Below are 26,306 nucleotides of genomic sequence, written 5' to 3'. Positions count from 1 at the left end.
CTTTCCATAACTATGTTCTGTTCGCTGCATGAGTTTGTGTTTGTAGGACAGAGTTCTGTTCACTGTGTGCGTTTATGTTTATAGGATAGAATTCTGTTCGCTGTATGGGTTTTTGTTTGTGGGACTCGGTTCTTTTCACTGCATGGGTTTGTGTTTGTAGGACTGGGCTCTGTTCACTGTGTGGGTTTGTGTTCGTAGGATAAACTTCTGTTCACTGTGTGGGTTTGTGTTCGAAGGACTGGGCTCTGTTCACTGCGTGGGTTTGTGTTTGTAGGAAACGGTTCTGTTCACTGCATGGGTTTGTGTTCGTAGGACAGGGTTCTGTTCACTGCATGGGTTTGTGTTCGTAGGACAGGGTTCTGTTCACTGCATGGGTTTGTGTTCGTAGGACAGGGTTCTGTTCACTGCGTGGGCTTGTGTTCGTAGGACAGAGTTCTGTTCACTGCGTGGGTGTGTGTTCGTAGGACAGAGTTCTGTTCGCTGTGTGGGTTTGTGTTCGTATACCAGGGTTCTGTTCACTGCATGGGCTTGTGTTCGTAGGACAGGTTGGCGTAGAGCGCCTCCTGCAGGGAGCCCTGCTGGCTGGTGAACTCCTGCACCTTGGCGGCCCAGTGCATCCCGGGAAGCGTGGAGTAGTGGGGAACGTCTCCGGGAAGCGTGGAGTAGTGGGGCCCGTCCAGAGAGGAGAAGGTGGTGAACTGCACGCGCTTCCTCTTGCTGGTCGGAGAGTGGAGGCTGTCGGCCCGGGCGGGGCGGGCCTGGAGCGACCCTCTGCGGCCCAGCGGGGGGTCGGAGGAGGGCGGGGCGCTGGTCCTCCTCCCCAGGGTGGCGGACCTCCCCATGGCCACCATGCCCACGCCCGTCGACGGCACGTCGATGCTGATGGCGATGGCGGTGTGGCTCTCCGGGGGCGGCGGGGTCACGGGGCCCCCCAGGGCCCGGTCAGCCTCAGTGCCCAGCCACACCCAGTTGTGCCGGTGGTGGCCCCCGGACTCCTGGCAGTGGGCGGGCGGCTTCTTGTGCCGGGGAGCGGTCAGGTAGGAGATGCAGTTCAGCAGGAAGACCAGGATGGCCAGGCAGAGGACGCCCAGCAGGGCGTACATGCCGATCTCCAGGTTGCTGGGGAAACGTGACGCCTCCTGCACCATGTTGGTCTCCACCTCCGCCGCCGGGGTCCGCCTGGGGACCTCCACCTGGGAGGGGACGTCAGAGTCGTCCACGGTCACCAAGCCTCCGTCATAAACCGGGCTGCTGACTCCACCCAGGACACTAATGGCCCCGCCCTCTGTTCGATTACCCCCACCCACATAATTACTGGCCCCACCCATATTGCTGCCGACTCCTCCCACACCGGTAGCGGCTTGGATGGTGCTGGCACGAACCCCGCCTAGACCAGTACTAACAGTGCTGTCGTCTTGCGAAAGAGTCGTGAGGCTGACGGACTCGGATACGGAGCTAGTGCCGTAGCGCCTGCCCTCCTCCGTCCGGCCCCGGCCCGCGAGCGCCGGCGGGGTCCTGAGCTCGACGGCGGCCTCCTCCTCCCTGCCGTTGTACAGGCCACTCGGCCGGAACGCCACCCGCAGGCTCCCCCGCGCCGTTGCCAGTGAGCTCTTCCGCTTGGACTTCTGACACGCTCCGCCGATTCCCAGCTCCACCCTCAGCAGCGGCCCCTGGCCCTCGCCCTCCGCCACCACCATGGCTGGGGAGCCCCGCACCGACGCCACGCCCTCGTCCAGGGACCTGACCGTGAGTGCGTAGCTGCTGGGGTCGTACACGTCCAGGGGGGCCAGGGAGCCGTCGCTGAACCTGACCCAACAGCCGACAACTGCCTCCTGCGGGTCAAAAAGCCACACGTGAAAAAACTACTCAACTGCACTCATACACTCAATACACTTCAAAAACCTTTCAAAGTATAAATATCTCTCAGACAAGTTTGTGAGAGAGCTTAAGTATCTCCTGTTGTAAAGTCTGGTCTAGCTGAGTATGAGCTGGTCAACCAGCATGGCCAAGCTAGTCATAAAGTTGGTCTAGCTGGGTACGAGCACGGTAGCTGGTAGCTTGACTGAGCTAAACATTGCTTCAGCTGGCCAAACCATGTCAAGATGGGAGCTGGTCTGAACAGGTCAAGCAGCCACCAGCTATTTCAAAACCTTTTTCAGCACGCTAAACCGCTCCATTGTACTCTAAAACCAGTCAGCACACTTTCTAAAATGATACACAAAATCACAGCCACTAGAGGGCACTGTTGAGCGGCGACTGCAGCCAGCCCACGGGCGATAATCCTCATGTGGTTAATAAGGATTACCAGCAGAAGCTGGCCTACATTCCACAGAGAAATACAATATCCAGGGCCCCGAGTGTCATGTTTACTGGAACATCATAGAAACTAATTGACTGACATCTCGAAGCTTAATCGGTCTGCAGCAACTGGGTCAGCCGCACAGTCGTATCCCTGAACAAAGCCACGCGATGCAGCGCTGGAGAGCCATGCGCTGACTTCTACAGCATAATCGCTCGGCAGACGGTCTAATCCAGAGGGACGTACAGTAGTGGAGAGCATCCGTGCCACCAAGAAAGCACAGAGGGCCCATTTATAACACTTACAAAGTTTGTTGTAATTTCAAGGGGTGATTAGATAGATATCCTTACACCACTATCGAGAGCCAAAGTGTGACGTAACTTCCGTTGAGTTCAGTGGCAGGAGAAAATGTCCCTAATGAATTTCCTCATTGAAGTCAACCTGCGGAATATGTTTAGTACAACCACAAGTCTTCAATATGTTGAACATATATGCCCATTTTCTCAATTTTGTTGAATTTGCTCAATTTCAGTTAGGTTTGAATTTGCACAAATTACATACATTTATACCATGTTATATAGTAAAAAACTGCATTTGCCCACACTGTGGAGATTATACATCACTGCCCTTGCTTCTGAACGTACCGGCAAGCTTTTAGAGCTAGAATATCAAGCTTAAATGAGCAAGCATTAGCACATGTTTATGTAACATGACAGTGTTAATGATATATGCATTGCCAAAATACAATACATACTGTTCACATGCTAATTGGCTCACTGCTCCGAGGGTGAGGGGAGGGATATTGAGATATTATATGCTGGGATATTGCATTGTTAACAATTACACTAGCTCTGTAATTTTATTTGTGATCTACAGAAGGTAGGGATGCAGTTGAAAATTATTGAACCAGGATTGAACATGAAAACTGTCACAATTTGCTTTCCTTACATCCTGAACGGAAATATTAGTTATTGAATTTTAAATTTTAGGCATTTCTTTTCTTGCATTTGCCTATTTTGGATGACAGTGGGCCTAACATACCTAAATGGTAAATGGTTGGCATTTACGTAGCGCCTTTATCCAAAGCGCTGTACAATTGATGCTTCTCATTCACCCACTCATACACACACTCACACACAAACAGCGACCGGCTGCCATGCAAGGCACCAACCAGCTCGTCAGGAGCATTTGGAGGTAAGGGACACTTTGACACAACCAGGGCGGGATCGAACCGGCAACCCTCCGACTACCAGAAGACTGCTCTTACCTCCTGAGCCGCAATAATAATCAGGTGACCCCACGGGGCCGTGGTGGGGCGGGGTAGGGTGTGGTGGTGGGGGGGGGGGGGGGCGGTTACCTGCTTGGGGTTGTGCAGCAGCTCCTGTGTGGTCGCCGTGGCGACGATGGCCCTGTTGCTCCCAGGGCTGAGCTGCAGAGAGAGGGAGAGGCTGGAGACCAGCTGCACCCCAAGCTCTGTGATGGACACCCTGTCATCCAGAACCTTCACCGTCCTTTCACCCAGAACCGCGTCTGAGAGAGGAGACAGCACCTACACCCACACACAGCACAGACAGGGGGCGCCACACTATTAATACAGACACACCTGCCCCAGAGCCACACTTTATTAATACAGACACACCTGCACCCACACACAGCACAGACAGGGGGCGCCACACATTAATACAGACACACTTGCACCAGCACACATTATTAATAGACACACCTGCACTAGCACACATTATTAATACAGACACACCTGCACCAGCACACATTATTAATACAGACACACCTGCACCAGCACACATTATTAATACAGTCACACCTGCACTAGCACACATTATTAATACAGACACATCTGCACTAGCACACATTATGAATTTAGACACACCTGCACTAGCACACATTCTTAATACAGTCACACCTGCACCAGCACACATTATTAATACAGTCACACCTGCACTAGCACACATTATTAATACAGACACATCTGCACTAGCACACATTATGAATTTAGACACACCTGCACTAGCACACATTCTTAATACAGACACACCTGCACTAACACACATTATTGTAAGGCGGACTGGCTGGAATATCCTTTCTTAGTTGCACTGTTACACACTGTCAGTGGGCAGGTGAAGTGACATTCCTCTGGTGGTGGTGCCATAAAAGTTTACAACAACACACCATTCTATTCCGGTAGGCCATAGTCCCTTCTCTGCACCTTGTTTGGGCGCATGAAGGGCTGACAAGGGAAGACCATCTGTTCTCTTGTGAATCACTCTGTCTCAGTACTCTCAGGGTTCAGTCACTGGAATGAATTAAGCATGGGATGTTTCATGACAAAGCAGGTTTAGGGTATATTCATGTTTAGTATTATTTTGCTTGTATCAGTGCGACTGGTGTAATGGTCTAATTTCCACAACAGTAAACCTAGGACTTGGTAACCATCCAGGAACCTGGGAAAAACTGTGGAAACCTGCCCCCGTGAAGCCACCGGTCTCCATCTCTTGACCAGCACCCACCACCTGGAGAGCAATGCTTCTAAATCCGAATTGACAAAATTTGGATTTGGACCATTTTTAGATGGAGATCAGAGGCCTGGTTTCGGCTTATAAGCAGGGGAAACCAAGCGATTTGGGCGGACACCATGTGTATAGCTTCTATGTACAGGGTGTCTGTAGCCAGACCCCCATATGTATTTTTTGTTACCAGGTATGACTTTTAAGACTCCGTAATTTAGTTTCTTTTGTAATACTTTTATTTATATTTTATATGGAAACAGAATGTGTTTAAGTACGTAACCTGCCTGGTAAAATAAAGTTAAACTTGATCTGTGTGGTTTCGCTTACTGAACACTCACTGTTACACAGGGAATGCTTGGATGCCCCGTGATCAGTAACATTTAACCCTACTAATATTCTTTCAGCAACACCAGAAGGGCAAGCACGCCGATAAATTCCGTTGTTGGGTTAGAGTGGGGTTTTACATTATTATTATTTTCTTCTTTCTTTTCTAACAACAACCTGCTAGACCCCCATCAGTCTGGCTTCAGATCTGGCCACTCGACAGCGCTCCTCTCCGTCAGTGAATCACTCCATGCCACACGAGCAGCCTCCCTCCCCTCTGTCCTCATTCTTCTAGATCTCCTGCTGCCTTCGACACTGTGGATCACTCCATCCTCCTGCCCTCCCTGTCAGCAACGGGGATCTGTGGCACAGCCCTGGACTGGATTGAGTCCTACCTCTCTGGTCGCTCCTTCCAGGTTGCCTGGGCTGGTACGGTATTGACACCTCGGCCCCTTGCCACAGGAGTTCCCCAGGGCTCAGTCCTAGGCCCTTTTTTTCTCTTTACACTCGTTCCCTTGGCCCTGTTATCACTGCACATGGTCTATCCTACCACTGCTATGCGGACGATACCCAACTCTTCATCTCATTCCCACCATCTGAAACACAGGTTTCAGCCCGTATCTCTGCTTGCCTGAGTGACATCCAGAGCTGGATGGACAACCACCATCTAAAGCTCAACCCCGGTAAGACTAAAATGATATTGATCCCTGCCATTACCTCTCCCCATCTGGGTCTCTCCATTTCCCTAGGGGATACTACACTTACGCCATCACCCAGTGCAAGGAACCTCGGCGTGGTGATGGACAGCAGACTGTCCCTCTCCGAGAACATTGCGGTGGTGACCCGGTCATGCAGGTTCTTCCTATACAAAATACGGAGAATCCGCCGCTTTCTCACCCCCTACTCGGCCCAGCTCCTGGTCCAAGCGATGGTTCTGTCTCGCCTGGACTACTGCAATTCCCTCTTGGCTGGCCTCCCAATGCAGCAGCTCGTCTGGTCTTCAACCTTCCCAAATACTCACGTCATCCCCCAGCTTACTTCCCTCCACTGGCTGCCTGTCATGGCTCGCATCAAATTCAAAACATCGGTGCTAGCCTTCCAAGCAGTTAAAGGGTCTTCCCCAGCTTACCTCCAAAAAATCATCAGACCCTACACCCCTGCCAGACCTCTTCGTTCAGCCTCCACAGACCGCTTGGCACCTCCCCCTCTCCGAACTTCCACCTCACGCTCACGACTACTGTTTGTTCTGGCGCCACGGTCGTGGAACAAACTCCCCGTTGAAGTCAGAACTGTAGAATCTCTTCCCATCTTCAAGCGCAAACTGAAGACGCAACTTTTCAAGCAGCACCTCTCCCTGTCCCTCCCTACTTCCCAGTAAACCTTAATTGTTGTCTTTCTATGATTTACTTTCTGTGTATCAGGATGTTTTCGTTTGGCTAGGTAAGCAGTGTTTGGCTAGTTAAGGGGTATGTTCATACATTTGCGTATTGTGGTTTGTAAAAAAATAAATAAAAAAAAGATTTAAAAATTATTTTTTTTTTTTTACAAATAGGCCCTGGTCCTTATCTTTGTTGTGCAGGTAGCAGTTGAAATTGTACTTCCCTCTAGGGTCTTTCAGCGCACTTATCCCTGGTTATGGGTATGCACTTGTACGTCACTCTGGATAAGAGCTTCTGCCAAATGCCATTAATGTAATGTAATGTAAACACCTGCACCAGCACACACACACACAGACAGGGGGCACCACACATTATTAATACAGTTACACCTGCACCAGCACACACACACACAGACAGGGGGCACCACACATTATTAATACAGTCACACCTGCACTAGCGCTACACATTATTAATAGACACACCTGTGCACGCATACTTGATCAGATTTAAGGCCTACTTTTCTGGTGCATTTAACAGCGGATGAGACAAGCTGTCATTCTTGGATCTTTTACTCGTTTCTTTTGGGACTTTATCTTATCTTTCCAGGTCAGTAGAATTTGTCAGTACTTGTCAAAAGAGTCTAACTTTGCCTTTCTGTCTTTGGGTTTGTAAGTTTTACTAAAATCCTCTCTTCATTTCAATCTGTCGCTGCGCTATTCTACTATCTGCCACAAATATATACTTTAAGACGTGTTCAGTGTTTACAAAATGGACTAAATTGAGGAAACCGTTTTTGAGGCATCAAGGGGTAAAACCACAGGATTCAGACATTCCACACTGGGTGAAGGCTACAACACAAACACCACCAAATCCAACCTCACAGGAGACATCCTTCCAGCCAACATCCAACAACAACTGAGCATGACCCTTGCAAGCCAGAAGTTAGTGCCTGCCACCATCTGAATACACTCTTCAGGTGCCCCTTTTTGTGGCGCCTTAAGGGATCTACGAAAGAAATCCAGCTAATAGCTGAGTGTAATTCATCATTTAACTCCTCCACTGTTAGTCCTTTGAATCTATCCGATAAATTATTTGTGCGGACACATTTTTCCATCTCCTCATACTCTTTGGTCTCCCAATTATCTTCATTGTTTTCCTCATCCTGTTGCTTTAACCAGGCATTGTGCTCCTCCCCTGTAGGAGCAAGCCCACACATGTCAACTAAGTATGTTATCATATCTACCGTTTCTTTGAACGCTAAACTCCTTGGGTCACCAATTACCCGTTCAGCATGTTGAGCATCTTCCACGGTCATGCTAGAACACATTCTACGCATGGCCTCAGTCAGACCTTTAGCCTTGCTCTCTAAAACCCTAAATCTAAGTCCTCTGATTTCAGACTCCTCAGTGTCCATACACGGTTGTACATTTATCTTGTACCATATACTTCTCTTACGGGAGCTTTTACTCCTACCCCATTGGCGTGTGCGAGGGGTTAACAATGCATTCCTGCCTAACCCATCTTCTGTCAATCTCTCATCAGGCGGGCCTAGGGCCGGGTCCTCGACACCCTTCACATTAAGAAACGGGGGGGGGGGGGGGGGTCTTTACCTTGACGGAGGTGACTCCCACCGCCCTTCCCAGCAGCACCCTGCCCCCCTGGACCCTCGCCACACGAGGGTTCTCCACCTTCAGCGAGTAGCGCACCAGCCTGGTGACGTCCACCCGCCAGTCTGCGCCCAGGAAGCGGGCGGGGGGCAGGCGCGTGTTCGGCTGCTCTGCCAGGAAGGGCGTGAACACCTTCAGCAGGGCGTGCTGGAACTGCAGCATGCAGCCCCGACCCTTCTTCTCGTCCTCCTCTTCCTCGCTCTCCCTGCTGGACCTGAGAGACGCACGGGGAGGGGACGGCTGAGTTTCCACACACATTATATTACAGTTATTTAGCTGATGCTTTTGTCCAAAATGACTTAAAGTTGATTACACTAAGCAGGAGACAATCCTTCCCTGGAGCAATGCCTTGCTCAAGGGCCCAACTGCTGGGTCGATCTTATCGTGGCTACACCGATATTGTGGCTAGACTTCAACCACCAACATTCCGATCCCGTCATGTACCATAGCCACTAGCATTAATAACATTACAGTTATTTAGCTATTTTTTCCAAAAGCTTTTTAAAAATTTTTAAAAAGATTTTTCCCGTTTTCTCCAAAGTTAGTAGCCAATTGTACCCTATCTACTCCAATTGCCCGTGTGTTAGCTAGGGATACACCGCCTACACCCCGTCCCTCGGCAGCCTGGATGGATCAGGTGATCCTGAGAACAACGCGCCTTCTCCAAGCCGCGTTTTCCTGCCTGCGACCGTTCGGCGCTGGAACCCCCATTGCGGAATCCTCCCCTCACCCTCGGAGCAGTGAGCCAATTATGCCGCTCCATGTGAGCTGGCAAAACTCAGCTTTGGCAGGCCCAGGACCTTGGTGTGCAACTGCAACGAACGGACGTCAGCATCAAGGTCCGTTACCTCAGTTTATCCAAAAGCTTTTATCCATTACCCATACAGCTATATGGGTCCCAGTCATATACCTTAGCCACCAGAACTACAGGCGGCCACAACCCAACCCCCCCGCCCTCTGCTCGGGCACAGTGGGGGGGTCTCGCACGCCCCCCCTGACCAAGCAAAGCGATTACAGCCTTCCTCTTAATCCCGCGTGATTAAAGCCCCCGGCTCCGGGAACAGGCTTTTCACCTCGTTTCTGTGACACACATCAACGGAGGACGTTTTTTTTTTTTTTTTTAATATATCTACATAACTCTTTATACGCGGTTAATACAAGCTCAGTCTGCTTCCAGCCACCATTTTCTGCATTAGTAACCCCTCTATTGACCACATTAAGAGATTTTCCGGATTTCTAGTCATGGAGATAAGAACCGTCTTGCGGAAATAAACAAATCGTTCACGTTCCTGTTTTTTCAAGAGGAATCCCGGAATCACATCCCTGCGGGGGGGGAACACTGAGATTCTGCCGGACCCCCCCCCCCCGAAGGTGGTTGTCATGGAGATGGCCCCCACCTCTTGCCGGCCGGCACGGGCACCCTCCAGCCCTTGATCTGGCTGAGCTCGGGGTCGGACACCTCGATCTGCAGCGGGAGGCGGGGCGCCCACACGCTCATCTCCAGCTGGGAGCTCAGGGGGCCGTAGGTGAAGTTCACCGCCACCCTCACCCTCCCCCGCGTCTCCTTCCCGTTCACGAACACGTAGTCGCACCTCTCCGACACCTGCATGGGGAGTGGGGCGGGGTTGGGTTGGGTTGGGTTGGTCAGAGAATGGGGAGAGATAATGATGGATTACTATCACTGTGACGTTGGGATTATGAGGTTCTATCTGCGCTCTCATAGGTTTTGAGATATTGAGCTCCAAATATAATATAGGTGAATGAGCTCCAAGCAGATACAACCTTTTAAATGTAGCATCTTTTCATACTTTTAAACGGTATTATTTGTGTAAAGGTTCACGCACATATATTATGTAAAAATTCACACATACATTCAGGTCCATAAACACCATCGACATCGACACAATTCTCCTCTTTTTGGCTCTATACACCACCACAATGATGGCTTGCTTCACTGATAGTGACAGCTCTTTGGATCTCATATTGAGAGTTGACAGCAACAGATTCCAAATGCAAATAGCACACTTCAAATGAACTCTAGACCTTTTATCTGCTCCTTGTAAATGAGATAATGAGGGAATAACACACACCTGGCCATGGAACAGCTGAGCAGCCAATTGTCCCATTACTTTTGGTCCCTTAAAAAGTGGGAGGCACATATACAAACGGTTGTAATTCCTACACCGTTCACCTGATTTGGATGTAAATACCCTCAAATTAAAGCTGAAAGTCTGCAGTTAAAGCACATCTTGTTAGTTTCATTTCAAATCCATTGTGGTGGTGTATAGAGCCAAAAAGATGAGAATTGTGTCGATGTCCCAATATTTATGGACCTGACTGTATATTTTGTGCATTTAAACAATGTATTCATGACACTAACTGTACACATAGTCGCACTTCTCCAACACCCGCATGGAGGGGAGGTCAGAGAAGCAACGATCCAGCCAGGCCCGGACATACGAGAATTCTCTTCCTGGTTTTAGTATCTAAAGTGCATGTTCACGACAAGAGCAGCGACCTGGGGTTTTTTTTTTTGTCCCTAACGCCACCGTCTCAGTCTCCTGTGGCCAGCTCACAGTGGTAATATCAACATCATCCAATAGTTATGCAAAGACATATGTTACGTGGGAAATCGTTTTACAAACAGCTTGGAAGAACAGCAGTTGGACCCTAAAATAGGCTACCAAAATTGCAATTGTTTCACTTGGATCAGTAAAACAACTGCAATCACAGATTGAAAGCTCCAGGGTGATTTGAAGAAATGAAAATGTGATATTGTTTTTGTTTTTTTCTCTTGCCAAGACCTTGGAGTAAGAAAAATAAGAATAAAAAGCCATGGAACAGATTATGTGTTGGTTGTGTGTTTTAAAATACAATCATTTATTTACTTGAGTTATTTAGATTTTTTGGATCTTTCACTGCAGTTCACAGAAAATACAATGAAACAACTGTTTAGTTTTTTTGTTCCTGTAGCTGAGTCTGTTCTGAAAAACATGGTTTCATGGTGATGGTACCGGCGGACTGAAGTTATGAGGTAAAAAAAATAAGAGGAGGAGAATCAGCAAAAATATGCTGAGGTCTCTGAGAGTTAAAGATAATTCTGGTCCTTATTGAACCCTGACCATCAGTAACACTGGTCTGATCCAGTCAGTTTAAACTCTGGTCCTTATTTAACCCTGACCATCAGTAACACTGGTCTGATCCAGTCAGTTTAAACTCTGGTCCTTATTGAACCCTGACCATCAGTAACACTGGTCTGATCCAATCAGTTTAAACTCTGGTCCTTATTGAACCCTGACCATCAGTAACACTGGTCTGATCCAGTCAGTTTAAACTCTGGTCATTATTGAACCCTGACCATCAGTAACACTGGTCTGATCCTGTCAGTTTAAACTCTGGTCCTTACTGAACCCTGACCATCAGTAACACTGGTCTGATCCTGTCAGTTTAAACTCTGGTCCTTATTGAACCCTGACCATCAGTGATCTAGTCGGTCTTAATCTTGTTTCAAGAAAATTCTCATTCTTGATCCAGACCACTGTACATAAGGATACTGCACATATCATTCATGTTCTTCATTATCCAATCCATATAAATACATGTACTTCCCGAAACAGCCCACGAAGCTTCACTACAAGCCCTCTCCCGCTTTCTGTCTTCAATTCCCTGAAAAATGGGCATGCTTATTCCATCAATCAATAAGTGTTCGATTGTGTAATTCATCTTCTATTTCACTGACCACGCAGAGCTTCTTCCTGAATTGCTGTATTAAACCTACACAAATGTGTGTATGTAAATGCACATATGTATTATACGTGCAGGACTCTCCCAACACCAATAGAAAATGCAGAGAAGATCCCTCATGAATGCATTTGTCGGAAATTGAGACATTCCCATTATGCATTAGGGCCCCCGGTGTTGCAATAACTCAGCGTGTGACATTATCTGCAGCCTGTAACCCGTTTCCCTGCCTCGGCTATACATGTCTCAGACAATGCCATCGTGTAATCAGGCCTGTAGCCTTTCGCATTACTGCTGATGCACTAGACTATTGCCTCATCTTTCATAGTATTTTTTTCAATTCAATAACAAGAAAAGAGCATTATTGTGATCTTCAAATCATGCAAATGTTCGACAGTCAATGAGGGATGAGGAAAAAAGCATTTCCCATCACTTAACTGGGCACTCAATGAATTATTTTTGCTGCTCCAGTGAACTTAGCTGCTAAGCCTTAACCGTGTAATAGTGATAATGCAGTGAGCAAGGGATACACTTCAGGGCATTGAACACAAAGCAAAGTCGCAAATGTGCCGCACTCATTCAGGTTTAAAGGTTTTTCCTTAGTTTTACCTTCATGCAGATGCTAATCTCAGCCCTTTATCATGAAATCCAAGCTCCACTGTTTAATCTATATCTGAGTACAAGAGCTTTTGCAAGCTTTAAAAAAACTATCCGTGACCATTTTGAAGAACAGCTTTTTCGTTTTGTGCTTGGTTGTAGACTCTTGTTTCGGTTGTTGGGTGAGCTACATGTTTGCTTGTGTGTTTCAGTTTTAGTGTTCCGGGCAGAGGACCTTTGATTGCACTTTGTTGGGTACATTAATCGTGCGATCATTTGATTGTCCACGCGTTTGCTTTCTGTGCTTTAGTTTGTTTGTGCAGTCGGGCGGACATTTTGAATCGGGGTGTGTGTCGCTCTGATTCCTTAACAGGGTCCTGAGGGCACCCGGTGTGGAGAACATCCTCAGAATCCCCTTCAGGAACCCCATCGTCACCAAATCTGACCTCCTAAACAATTCACTCAGAAAGGGACTGGACCGTCCAGCAGTAACTACATATACAGTAAATCCAGAGGGACCTCTCAATACAAATACAAATCAAAAATAACCAATATGTGTGACCATGCCCCAGGCAGTGAGTGAGTGAGAGAGAGAGAAAGAAAGAGAGAGAGAGAGGGGGGGGGGGAGGGGGGTGAGAGTACAAATACAAAGTACAAATAAAAACTACAAACAATGCATGCAGGGCAGAAGTAATCAAAATATAAAAGAGGGAAAAGTAATTGCCACCCAAACTCTTACCATTACAAAGCCCTGCAATGCCAAGAGCTGCGCAGAGGAAAGAGTCCCCTCACACAACTGGTCCTGAGGCTCAGTTCACTAAGCACCCCTAACACCTTAAAGCCTCAGGACAGCATCACCATGAATTAAATCAGAGTGAACCAAATTATAACACAACACAAACAAAACTACATCACCTGTTGGAACACACAAACAAAAACACAAAGCAAAATGCAATGCTGTTTGGCCATAAATAGACAGCACACCATGGCAGATTATGCGAACACGTTGACTCACAAAAGACTAAGAACTACATTGACTCAGTGAGCCTGGCCATCGATAAAGGCCGACATCGCCAAACATGGCTTCCCAAGGAGGAAAGGCTGTGTGAGCACTGCCAACTTAATGAAGTTGAGACAGAGCTGCATTTTCTGACAAAATTTAAAAAATACATCCAAATTAGAAATATACACTTTCACAAAATTCATCAGAGACACCCCCCAAATTAAACATCTGCCAGCTAAAAATAAACTCCCCATCCTCTTAGGAGAGGAGAAGAAGTGCCGTCAACGGGCGGCGGAATATATCACTGCCTGCCAGCGTCTTAAGGACAAGGAGTGACTTGGAGCACAAAAAAACGTGTATCGCCCAAACTTCATTTATTTATTTATTTATTTATTTATTTTTATCTATACTTATTTTATCTTATTTCTTTTTTTTTCAATTCTTATTTTAATTCATGGTTAGTGTTCTTTTCTTGATAATCTTTCATTTTAAGTATTGAGCAATGTGAAATTTATGTTTTTTTATATATATACTTTGGCAAAACAAACTGTATTGTTCTGTCATGCCAATAAAGCAACTTGAATCTAATTGAATTGAGAGGGAGAGAGAAAAGAGTGCGTGAGAAAGATACAGAGTGAAGGGGGATAGAGAGTGAGAGAGAGAGAAAGAGAAATGGAGAGAGAGACAGTAAGAGAGAGAACAAGACAGGGATAGAGAGTGAGAGAGAGAGAGAGAGAAAGAGAGAGAGAGAGCAAGCGAGAGATACAGAGTGAAGAAGGATAGAGAGTGAGAGAGAGAGAAAGAGAGAGAGAGAGAGAGAGAGAAAAAGAGAGTGGTTTTTCCATCATCACTATTGACCTAGTGCCACACTTTCCACAAACACTGCCTGCAGCTGTGGAGCTGGACTGATGATGAAGCTTCCTCAGTTTGGCTGTCAGCCAGAGGTGTGATTTGTGTCCTGCTGAGCACAGTGGCCCAGTTTAAAATACACTCCACACGCCACCATCAGGAAAACACAACTCCGCATAAACAACGCATCTACATATACGGCAGATGTTTCTGCACTCTCTTCTACTTCTTGTTGAACCACTGTACTTCTAGCAGTGACAATTTGAGCGGCATAAACACAAGTGGAGGTGGAGTTTGAGCACATCTGTCTCCGTTTGCACTCATTTTACAACAATGGATGATAGTACAAGTACTGATGTGACCGAAAAATGGAAACCACAACAATAATCACAAGAAGGAAAACGTGTGAGAAGGCTGTATGTTGTGGGGAACTATGGGAATTGAAGTGTAGAATAGACCTGTTATGACCACCAGTCACCATGGGTGGCCGCTAAATCCTACAAAACCAAGGAAATCCTAGATTGCCACTAAACTAGGACTGCCTGACCCTGTTCCAGTTCTGCAGGTCTTCACTCCAACCAAAACAAAGCACACCACATTCACCAGCTAACAATCGTGTTGATTTCAATTAGCAGACTCGTAGAGTAAAGTAGGTGTCTGAGTAGACTTATGGTTGAAATGAAAACCTACAGGCTCCAGAAACAGGGTTGGACGGCCCTGGTTTAAACAAACAGTATGAGTGCTCGAGGTTCACGTTGGGCGGGAAGGCTGTTACCTTCAGTACGTCCTCATCGGTGGACCTGCACTGGGTGAAGTTCGAGACATCTGTGACCGACCCGTCCACTGCCACGGCGACGGTCCTTACCGCCATGCTCACTCTCTTCCCCGACAATACCGCCGTGTTCAGAAGCTCCGTGTCCTATAGGGGGCAACAGAGAGTGGATTAAGTCAAGGTGTACCCATGGATGTTATATCATATGTTCTCAGTGACACTGCGATGGCAATGAATGTAGTGCATTGATCGGTTCATTGGTTCAAAGCAGTGATTGACAGCATACTGCATACTTTATTTCCGCCACTGACAGGTTCATGAAGGGTACTCGACAGCATTCACACACAGGCGGGAGGAGGGAGGTCCTTCCTGAAACAGTAGTGTTTTGTTTTCTTACTACGAGAAAATAAACTAGAATAACTATGCCCACACAAAATGCTTGCCCAGAGTCAGTAATTTGGGAAGCAGAACGAGGACAAGTGTAAAAGAAGGAAAACCCTGCACACTATTCTTTAATGCTTTAATTCCCAAATTGTTTCAGGGCAGGTATACACCAAATGAAACATTGGTGTATATAGTTGATTAAATGGGAGCATTGAAGAGTAGCCTGTTTCCTTTCTTTTCAGATTTGAACTCGATGACTCGTACTAAAAGACCGGGACGTGCATAATGATTTTTTTCGACTTAGTTTCCCACAGGGACAAGCATCAGACTATACTTTCCTGCACTCCAAATTCCACTCGCACCCTCGGAACAACGCAACCCGATTAAATGATTAAAAGGACAACAGGATTAACAGGTTCATTTGGATTAAAATGAAAGAACATTCTCTTTTCTTTCAGAACAGGTTGTAATAGTGGATGGCGGAAAATGACCTAGTGAAGCCAACAGTTTAGTTTTTTCTCTTATTGCCCAGTTAGTGAGTTGCTTTTAGATGTAATCATCGAATCCATTATATAATTCAGGAAATAATATGAGAGAGTTGCAAGTAAAATTCGCTGGTTTGGCCGCACATTAGACTGGGGTGGGGGGGTCTACTACACAGACTTTGATAAGGACATTTTAATCTGAGTAACATATGAGTTGCACTGGCCGATGATGTTTGGGCGTTGGTTTATCGGACAGAAGAAACAGATGTGCTTTCAAATATAGAATGGGGGGTATGTGGGGGGGTGGGACTGAGAGACTGGCACAGCTGTCAGCAGCTGCCAGAGCAAAAATTTTAAAATGTTAATAAAATGCAGGCTTTTATGGGCACTATTTTGACTCATCACAACTGCTTGCATGTAGGCGACAGATGTTTGGATTCACTCTGAGCCAGTGGGCTTGGACTGCGAGTCGTAAAAGGGGTTAAGGAGGTCAGATGAGATAATATAATTTAAAACAATACAGAAAATAAGGTCACACCAGTCAAATTCTATTTATATACACACACTATACATAGTTTCAGTATACATATAGTTTTGGCATGTTAAGAGATTTTAATTTTTATTTCCATATTTGCACACGTTTCCCTATTTTAAGCGGTGGGTCACAGAATGACTTAAGCATACTGAGTGCAAATATCTAATCTGCCAATTGTATGGCAGCTACTAAATGCATAAAAACATGGTCAAGAGGATCAGTTGTTGTTCAGACCACAGAACATCAGAATGAGAAGAAATATGATCGAAGTGACTTTGACCGTGGAACGTTGGTGCCAGACAGGGATTTTACTGACAAAGGACAAGAAAGTACTACGGAACAAGGACAATATTCATTCTCCTTTATAAATCCGTTGTCGTGTGGCGATATAATCCCAGAATGCCTTGCAGGGAGAAAACAAAATCCTGCACACAGCAGGAATCTATTCAACCCCCCCCCCCACCGTCCTTTCCAATTTACATTACAGAAAATTACTCTGCCACTCTTCTGTCATTCTCACATCCGGCCTGCAGTGTCACTGTGTAGCAGGGTAACAGGAGGGGACTCCCTCTCCCTGAATTTCTGCCCCTATGTGACATCCACCTCACAGCTGGACACGCTGCAGACTCGGGGCGTGACCCCCCACATTACCTCCCTATTCTCGGCACTTCACTTACTCTCGCCTTGTTCAATATTACCGGTTAATTTTCTCCCTGTGGATGAACATTGTCAGTAGAAACAAGCCCCACTACAACTGTAACCCCTTTAGTGTCTTACATTACTTTACGTTTTCGGTCACATATACACTTAGCGAGCACTTTATTAGGTACACCTGTACGCCAGCTTGTTAATGCAAATATTTAATCAGCCAATCATGTGGCAGCAACTAACTGCATAAAAGCATGCAGACGTGGTCAAGAGGCTCAGCTGTTCTTCAGACCAAGACCAATGGAGAAGAAATGTGATCTCAGTGACTTTAACTGTGGAACCATCCAGTGAGATGCAGTAGGCTATAGGCTAAGGGCTACCCACAGCCTCCCCGGATCATAAATGTGTCTTCGTGTTAACTGGTTTTAAGTCATTCATATACTGTAAGTTCTATGTAATTTATGTATGGAAGTGTATACTAGAATGTCCTTCGCTGAATCTTTCATTTCTATCTACTTTATGTTTTTTTCATTTTTGTGAATATATTTTTTTAATTGCTTGTATGTTGATTACTACACATGAGATTCCCCCTATTCTATTCCCAGACAACACTTAAGAAGACAAAGGGACAAAACATATCATGCAATAATTAATTATACCTTCATACTTTTATTTTTATTATTATTTTAACAAACTTCATTAACAAGTAATATAACTCCCAGCCTACGACCAAGAAAGCAAGGACAAGAACAATTATGTAGCACTAACTACAATACTGCTGTTTCTATAGCAACAAGCAGCAGATAATTACAAAGTAACAGTGGCCACATAACGAATAGTAATCAGTGATTAGGATGTGACAATGCCCTATGTAACTAACAGCCAGTCCTCAGTCATGAAAGGAAAGGCAAACGGCTAAAAACAAAGGAAAAGATTCAGTAATAGTACTGCACTAGTACAACATGCACAGGTATGTTTCCGTGTGCCCTCATTAAATTCTGGGGCCGCTCGTAAGGTAACGTACTGCGTTCCGAACACGGGGAAGCGGCCACTTCCACCAGAAGTTAACGTCCATTCGGTGGTAGTTTTTCTCCTTAGGAATGTGCTTTATAGTTATGGTTGCTTATTATCTCAGACACTAAAACATTTTGATTGATGTGAATTGGACCAACATTTATAGAGAACACCGCCGTATAAGCCTGCCCCACTTCATAGTCTCTCGTTCCCCACCAGCATGTTACGGTTAATCACAATTATTATTTTTATTAAAAGGGAAGGAATTCAATTTACACACACACACACACACACACACACACACACACACACAAAACCAAAGCTGATCTGGAAGTATTCGTCATGAAAGTTGCACTGGTCAGAACATTGCAAGCTAACTTGGTGTTCGGAACACGGTGAGTTCACATCAGGATGAACTCGACGTACATGGCAATCCGTTCCTTTGGTCTTTGAAAATGGACAGGGTTTTGACAAGGACACGTTTTTACAAAGAGCAGCACGTGGAAGGTCACTGTAGCTAGGTCAGCGACCGGACGGTGGGGGGGTAATTACTGATATTTCAGAGAGATACAGAGAGAGGGGCGAAAGAGGGTAATTGGTGGGGGTAGGGGCTGGAACGGCAGTCTGTTCTGCCTCGAATTTTGAGCAGGAATGAAATTATACTTTTAACAGAAATGTATTATTAAAAACATGTACACAGCATTCAGAAAAGCTTTAAAATGTCGACTGGGCTTGAGTCAGAACAGCAACATTAGTTTCAAGACCTTACTGAATGAGGTCACAAGCAGTTTTGTCATTAATTTCCCTCTTAACAAACGGGCGGTCTCCTTGCCAGCCACACTCCCCATCTCTGGACTCATTCTCCGATCCCTGAGATTACTGTAGGCTATCAGACTTTGCAAGTACCTACTATCTCAAAATAAAAAATGGGTTCTGGTGGCAAAATGCAGTCGAAGCAACAGTGATGTAGCCAGTTTGTCGAACTGAAAGCCCTATTAGGTGAAGTTGCCCATATTGGCACTAAATGAGAGATCTGGTCAGCCATGCATTACCTGCAGGGTAAACTATATTCACCCCGACAGTCCTAACAGGTTTCACATACCACATATCTGTAATCATTTATACTATACACTAGATGTCTGAACCCCAATATGACAATAGTTATGTCTCTGTCCATCACAGGATGATGTTCTGTGTGCGAGGAGCTCACCACGATGAGAGGCGCCAGGCCCACATAGTCCTTAGGCGTGGTGTAGATTCCCATGATGCCCTGTTCGCCTCTGCGCTGGCCTCCAGGAAGCTCTAGCTGCCATGTGACCTCGTGCATTTCTGATTGGCCACTGGGCTCCTCTGTCACAAAGTCCAGCAGGAGTAGCTCCAGGAGGCCGCTTTCAGGCCTGGAGATGAGAGGGAGAGAGTGAAGAGACTGTTAGGGAAAACAGGTGAGCATTGTCTGATGAAACAGATCCACAGTAAAACAACAATCGTTATTATTGTATTTAAATTTCTTATGTATCTAATCAAACAGAACAAGAGAGTGGAAGGCCTACCAGCTTTCTGATAGCTCTTCAATTTGAACACACACACAGTATGACTTAAATAGAGATTTCAGTATACTGACTCAGAAGTGGGGGGGGGACATAAACAACAAGACACGCAGCTGTCTTCACTGTTACCCCTTGTCTGTAAGACTGGAATGTGCTAGCTACCCCCTTCTAGGAGAAGGAGAGAAGAGAAGGAGAAGGAGAGACACCTAGTGAAAGACTCACTTCTAAACACTACACTACTAAACACAATAAAAGGTTATCTTTAATCACGTGATTGTCCTTATGTTAACACAGATTGTCAATTTAGAATCGATGAAGAAAATTACCCTTACAATACTTACACACACACACACACACACACACACACACACACACACACACACATACTGAAACACACACACACACACACACACACACATGCAGCCAGGCCTGGAGACGAGAGAGAGAGAGAGAGAGACAGAGAGAGAGACAGAGAGAGGGAGAGTTTTTGAGTTTTAAGCCACCTTTACTGTGACACTAACAAATAAAGCTTAACATCACAGGCTATTAAAAAACAGAAAATGAAAAAAGGATACTTACAACACACACAAAATGCAAAAACTAACTGCAACAGAGACTAAGAAAACAGAAAAAGGGAAAGAAAAAGGTTCACAGAGCAAGACACAACTCTCCATTTCCATCAACAGTACACAGGACACTCCCAAACCCCCACATTTTCCTGAACCCTTCAAGGTTTCCTACAAGCCTGTAGTATGCATGCTCTACTCTGTGCCTGGCTGCAAGCAGCCCCCTGAACATTTTTGCAGGGTCTACTGACCCCATCCCTCTGACTTGATTATTCCGGGTTTTCCATATTGCTAGTTTAGCTACCCCTGACAAGAAATTAATGAGCGTTTGTACACGCTTCTTCTGTGCCGTGAATCTTTGCCCAAAAATTAAAACCTCACGTGAACACTCCTCCCCCAAGCCTTGATAAAAACTGTTCAGTAAGTCAATAACCTGTGCTAATCGAGAGCACTGTAAAAACAGGTGGGTTAGGGACTCCAAACAAAAAGGACAGCCCTCCCCAACACTAGGATCCAGGTGCACCAGATGTCTGTTTATGGCTATAGCCCCATGAATGATCCTCCACTAAAGATCACCTTTCCGTTTCTCAATGGGGGCCTTATACAGGGACCTCCAGCAGCCATTTGGGGAAAGTTTGGACCAAAAGATTTGGCCCACCTCGACGCCTTCATCCCTGCCAGTGAGTGTAATTGAGATACTTTTACACGAGCATGGTATGCTGCCTTCTTTCCTACTGCCTGAAACTCCCCCAGCTCTGGGGTCCTAAAAGACAGCAGTTGCCCCTGCCCCTCCTGCCATTCCCCCGTGTTGGCAATGAGAGTCAGAGCAGGGAAAACATACTCACATTCATCATCCCATTAGTCAGTTTGGGTATTGTTTTCCACAAACGCTCTGAGGGGTTCTGGCAGGGACACACAGACCTCTTCTGTTATTCTTCTGCAGCACCCTTGAGGACCTGATGCTGGCCATCTCTCCAAGCACTTCCACTGAAGCTTGCGTAGACCTTATTAGGTGCCCCAACTTCGTGCACCCTGCCTCCCGCAAGCTGGAACGTAGGCTGGCTGAGGACAAGGTTTTACTAGGTAGGAATCTATTATAGAACAGTGACTCTTCAAATAGCCACATCCCCGGCTTTCCAGCAGGTGCGCAAGTAGCTTTAAGACTGTATTACTGACTGGTAGAATGGAGTGAGCCCAGTCAAGTCAGCCTCCTCAGGCTGAATAAAAAAGAGCTGTTTGTCATAGCCCAATCGCCCAGCCTTCCTTAGCAACACTCGCGCAGGCTCCAGCCAGCTTAATTCACTATGGTACTGTTAGTAAATCTAAGTTTTACCAGGAACCAGTAAGATGACCGTTGTCACAGGAAGAAGCAGATCCGATGTTCGTCATTAGAAAACAGGAAAGTTTATTACAATCAGGAAAATGTTCCAAAGAGTAATGGTGTTTGGGATGTTTTAAAGGATTACATTTGCATATATTGAAATATGTCTACAAATCCAAGTGTAACCTCTGATTGGTGGTAAGGAATTGCGCCTATCCCAAGCACCTCGGATTGGGCCATTCAAATCCTTAATGGTTGTGAGGCCTTGCCCCGCTCCCCCCTGGAGTCCAGTGGAAAATCCCCAGAGGGGGAACCTTGAAACTGATAGCGGTCATTATCATATGTGAAGTGGTCCAATACACAAATTTGTCTGTCTCCCAACAGTACAATAACAGCTGACCAGTTCTCACTCGGAATGCTTTTACTCTCGAGGCAATGTCCATAAGGCCTTGTCCCCCCTCATGCAGGGGTAAGTACAGACCAGCTGCTCTGATCTAGTGTTGTCCGGACCAGAAGAAATCCACCAGGAGCTTCTGCACCTCCTGGATCAGACCCCTGGGTGGTTGCAAAACTATTAGTTTGTGCCATAAGGTCGAGGCCACCAAATTATTGGCAACCAGAACTCTTCCCCTATATGACAGCTGACAATCAGACAATCAGTTAAAACCTGAACATCCTCCTGGCCTCTAATAAAAACCATGACATCGTCTGCATAGGCAGACACTGTCAGGCTGGGGCTCTGAACAGCTCCTGGTAGGGTGAGCCCTGCAAGTTTGTCTCTCAGCCTGCAGAGCAATGGCTCAATCGCCAGAGAGAGAGAGAGACAGAGAGAGGGAGAGAGAGAGAGAGAGAGAGAGAGAGAGAGAGAGAGAGAGAGAGAGAGAGAGAGAGAGAGAAAGAGAGAGACAGATAGAGAGAGAGAGACAGAGAAAAAGAGAGAGACAGAGAGACAGAGAGAGAGAGACAGAGAAAAAGAGAGAGACAGAGAGACAGAGAAAGAGAGAGAGACAGAGAGAGAGAGACAGAGACAGAGACAGAGACAGAGACAGAGAGAAAGAGAGAGGTCCTCTTGCTTTAGTATTTTAGTGGTTAATGAGCCACTGTCCAGGCTTCAGATATTCACATTAATCTAATGAGTCTGTCTGGTCCCGCTGGAGTCCAGGCAGACTGTTAATCAGGGATAAGGCACTGATATATTACAGATTAATACTGATAAGGGGTCAGGTCCCATGAAATGAGGATTGCTGGAGTATGGGGTGGGTAGTGGATTACCATGGAACGTTGAGGGATGCACGAGAATGGGGGGAGGGGGGATCTAGCCACTGAAGTCATTTACAAGAAATTGCCTTAAATGGCAATAATTTAAATTATTATCCTGCTGTAAAATCCAGCTATGCCAGCTTGACCAGGTTGAAAATTGAGCTGGTCAAGCTGGCCATTAGCTGGTCAAGCTGGGTATGGGCTGGTCAACCGGCTAGTGCTGGTAGCTTGTCTGTTTTCATGACATGAGTTCAAGCCTGAGTTGGTTAAACAATGTTGAGCTGGGAGCTGGTCTGAACTGGTCAACCAGTTAAACCATGTTGAGCTGGGAGCTGGTCTGAATTGGTCAACCAGTTAAACCATGTTGAGCTGGGAGCTGGTCTGAATTGGTCAACCAGTTAACCATGTAGAGCTGGGAGCTGGTCTGAACTGGTCCACCAGCTAACCTAGCTTGAACTGTTTTTGTCAGCAGGGTATCCATTTCTAACTTTGACGTGCGATTAAAGGCCAATGCTAATTTGCTAATGTTCTTTCCAATCACAGCTGGGGAAGCTCAGCAAAACATCATACAAAACATAACAAATTGCTTTTATTTGTATTGAGCACAAATGTTACGTTACATTAAAACATTTTTAGCAGGCACTTTTATCCAAAGTGACAAATGTGTTGAATGAATCCAAGCCAAATTTGTTTTAATTGTACCAAAGTACCAAAATCAAAATGCATATAAAAAACATGAGCAAGACATGTCTCTAAGCATGATTCAAGAGACCCTGAATATACATAACCTTCTCACAGTATTCCCCTGACTCTTCTGTGCCACTACCTTCTTACCTGGATGATATGACTCATTGATGAAAACACAGATTGTTTTAGCGGGGAGGGTGCGATTCATAGCTTTTGGATATTCCAGGACGCGTGGGCCCTAATGTTTCATAAAACCGATAAGGAGGGATTCATTTTGTTAAGCCTACACTGGCGGCCACTGCCGTTTGCCAAACAATTACAACAGCATTTGGAGGCAGAAGGGGCAGTGGTGTCACTGGCAATACATTCCGGGAAAGAATCCAAGCTGTTAATTTAAATAAGGGCTCATTTGCACATTCTCCTGCAACGCAGGCATCTTCAGCAAAATAAGGAGATAGCCAATTACATATATCTTGAGCCGATTCGGGGATAGCGATTTGGCAACGCGTCCCAATGAGAACGGTATGAGTGTTGAGTCCAAACGACGCGCTCAGAGCATCTGTACGGAAGCTTCCGGCAAGATGAACGACAGGTTTTTCTTAAAGACAGATTAGCTGCCATTTTGGCCATCAAATCTGCTTTGTCTCATCGAAAATCTCATCAGTCTCCCACACAGTAACAAGGGACGAAAAAGGTCACGAAGATCATGTTTATTGACGACACTGGCCGAACTGAAGAACGCTTCAGGAGTCAAGGTCCGACCATAAACGTTCAGCTTTTTTTCATAATATTCTGCGGAACAGCATCATCACCGGTGATAATTAGCAAAATCAATATGTGGTTAGGTCAATACAAGTACAAATATTACGAGTTAATCAGTGACTGAAATCCGCAAGAGATACTCAAGTTCCTCACTCGATACAAAGGACAGAATGCTTTACAGTTAGATTGAATTAGACCTGCTCAGACAGATGAACCTGGTGCCTGTCCCATATTTCACAGTGTGCGGATGGACACATCGTCCTGTAACATCGAGTGAGTTTAAGTGGCCAGGAAATAAAGGAAGTTCACACTCTTTGCTCTGATTGGACACTAAAAACTATCAACCTGGAAAATCAGGCTGGGGGATTTAGGGGAGGCCTGCGTACGGCACACTCGGTTTGCCCGTGAAGGATCTGTAATGTGAAGCGCTATCTCGCCGGCCCTTGACACAATCATTATTATCTTGCGTGCAAATGTCTGCTGGAGCTTGCAGTTATTTTACAGTCCATTGCAAGGATTTAATGATTATTAAGATAATAAACCTTAGGAGCGAATTTGGCAGGAAGTGTCGAGTCAGCAGCTCTCCACCACCACTATCTAGTGCCCTTGGGTTCAGAGAGGGTCTTCCACTTCAGCGCTGGATATAAATTACCCAAGGAACCAACTTTGTTTTCACCCACTGAAGATACCTCACTTTCTCCTAAATTATCTGAAAAAAAAAATATGATGTTCGTTTAACGATGCTCAAAAAAAAAAAGTATATTCTTCGGTCACCCTATTTTGCCTGTCAGACATTTAAGAATTTTAAATAGTTCTTTTCAATGAGGAAAACTTTCTGCGTGAGAATACATGTTTTTGAAAAGATATACAAGATGAAATGGCATTCAGACATGATTTCTGTACACTGACTCAGTTTTGGTGGTAAGCATTCTGTAATGAATATTTATGAAGCGTGGATGAATTTTTTTTTTCAGATTTCAGAATTTTTTAAAGCTGATTCAGTGACAACTGCTAGCCAAAGAAAGGAGCCCAAGGCTGGGGTATGGTAGGGTCTTATATGTAATATAATAAGCATTCACATCTTTTTTCCTTGTTTAAGTTTGTCATTGCAGAGGGATAACTTAATTCCAGTAATATCCTGGGCATTTGTAGGTGAATGGACGAAAACTGGGACAATCTTTAGAAAATCTCACTTATCCTGTCAAACAGGCAAAGCACACAAGCTGACTACAGGCAGCTCACATAGGAAACTCCAGCTTCCCTTTGAAATGCAAACGTACATACACAGACACACACCCAGGCACACACAAGCAAACACACAAACGTACACACACACACTCACACAGAGACACAAACAGACACACGGAGACACATACAGGCACGCACACACACACAAACGTACATACACACACAGACACACACCCCTGCATGCACACACACACACACACAAACACACAGAGATATACACACGGACACACACACACCCATGCATGTACACACACACACACACACACACACAGACATACACACACACATAGACATGCACACACACACACACACACACACACACACACACAGACATATTGTGCTGGTTGACTTGCCTTTTCCCCGGGCCGGGGGACTTCCTCTGACAGGTGATGGAGACAGTGCCCAGCTGACCGTCGGTCCCGGGTTCCAGGGTGGAGCCCCACAGGTGGGCGTTCCGGGGCCTGGCGGTGCTGAAGGACAGACCCTTCTTCACTGTGGCTCTGTGAGAAACACACACACACACACTCAGTACAACCAGATACACCTCTCTCACCTACATGCACATACACACACACACACTCAGTACAACCAGAAAAACCTCTCTCACCTACACGCACATACACACACACACACACACTCAGTACAACCAGAAAAACCTCTCTCAGCTACACGCACATACACACACACACACTC

General features: G+C 45.9%; 1 protein-coding gene across 1 annotated transcript in view; it reads right to left on the bottom strand.

Moving 5' to 3' along the window:
* Positions 1-515: 515 nt before the first annotated feature.
* The window catches only part of si:dkey-1d7.3 (transmembrane protein 132D), a 40,842-nt gene continuing 15,051 nt past the window's right edge, over positions 516-26,306 (bottom strand). Inside the window, exons 3-9 of the mRNA XM_061262069.1 lie at positions 25,967-26,113; positions 19,433-19,610; positions 15,160-15,303; positions 9,592-9,797; positions 8,138-8,408; positions 3,657-3,848; positions 516-1,832 (exon numbers count right to left, since the gene is read on the bottom strand). Of these exons, the coding sequence (XP_061118053.1) occupies positions 516-1,832; positions 3,657-3,848; positions 8,138-8,408; positions 9,592-9,797; positions 15,160-15,303; positions 19,433-19,610; positions 25,967-26,113 (2,455 nt within the window). The remainder of the gene's footprint in view (positions 1,833-3,656; positions 3,849-8,137; positions 8,409-9,591; positions 9,798-15,159; positions 15,304-19,432; positions 19,611-25,966; positions 26,114-26,306) is intronic.

The sequence above is a fragment of the Conger conger genome, chromosome 12, assembly GCF_963514075.1.
Source record: "Conger conger chromosome 12, fConCon1.1, whole genome shotgun sequence".
NCBI lineage: Eukaryota > Metazoa > Chordata > Actinopteri > Anguilliformes > Congridae > Conger > Conger conger.
This window is presented reverse-complemented; position numbering and strand designations above follow the sequence as displayed.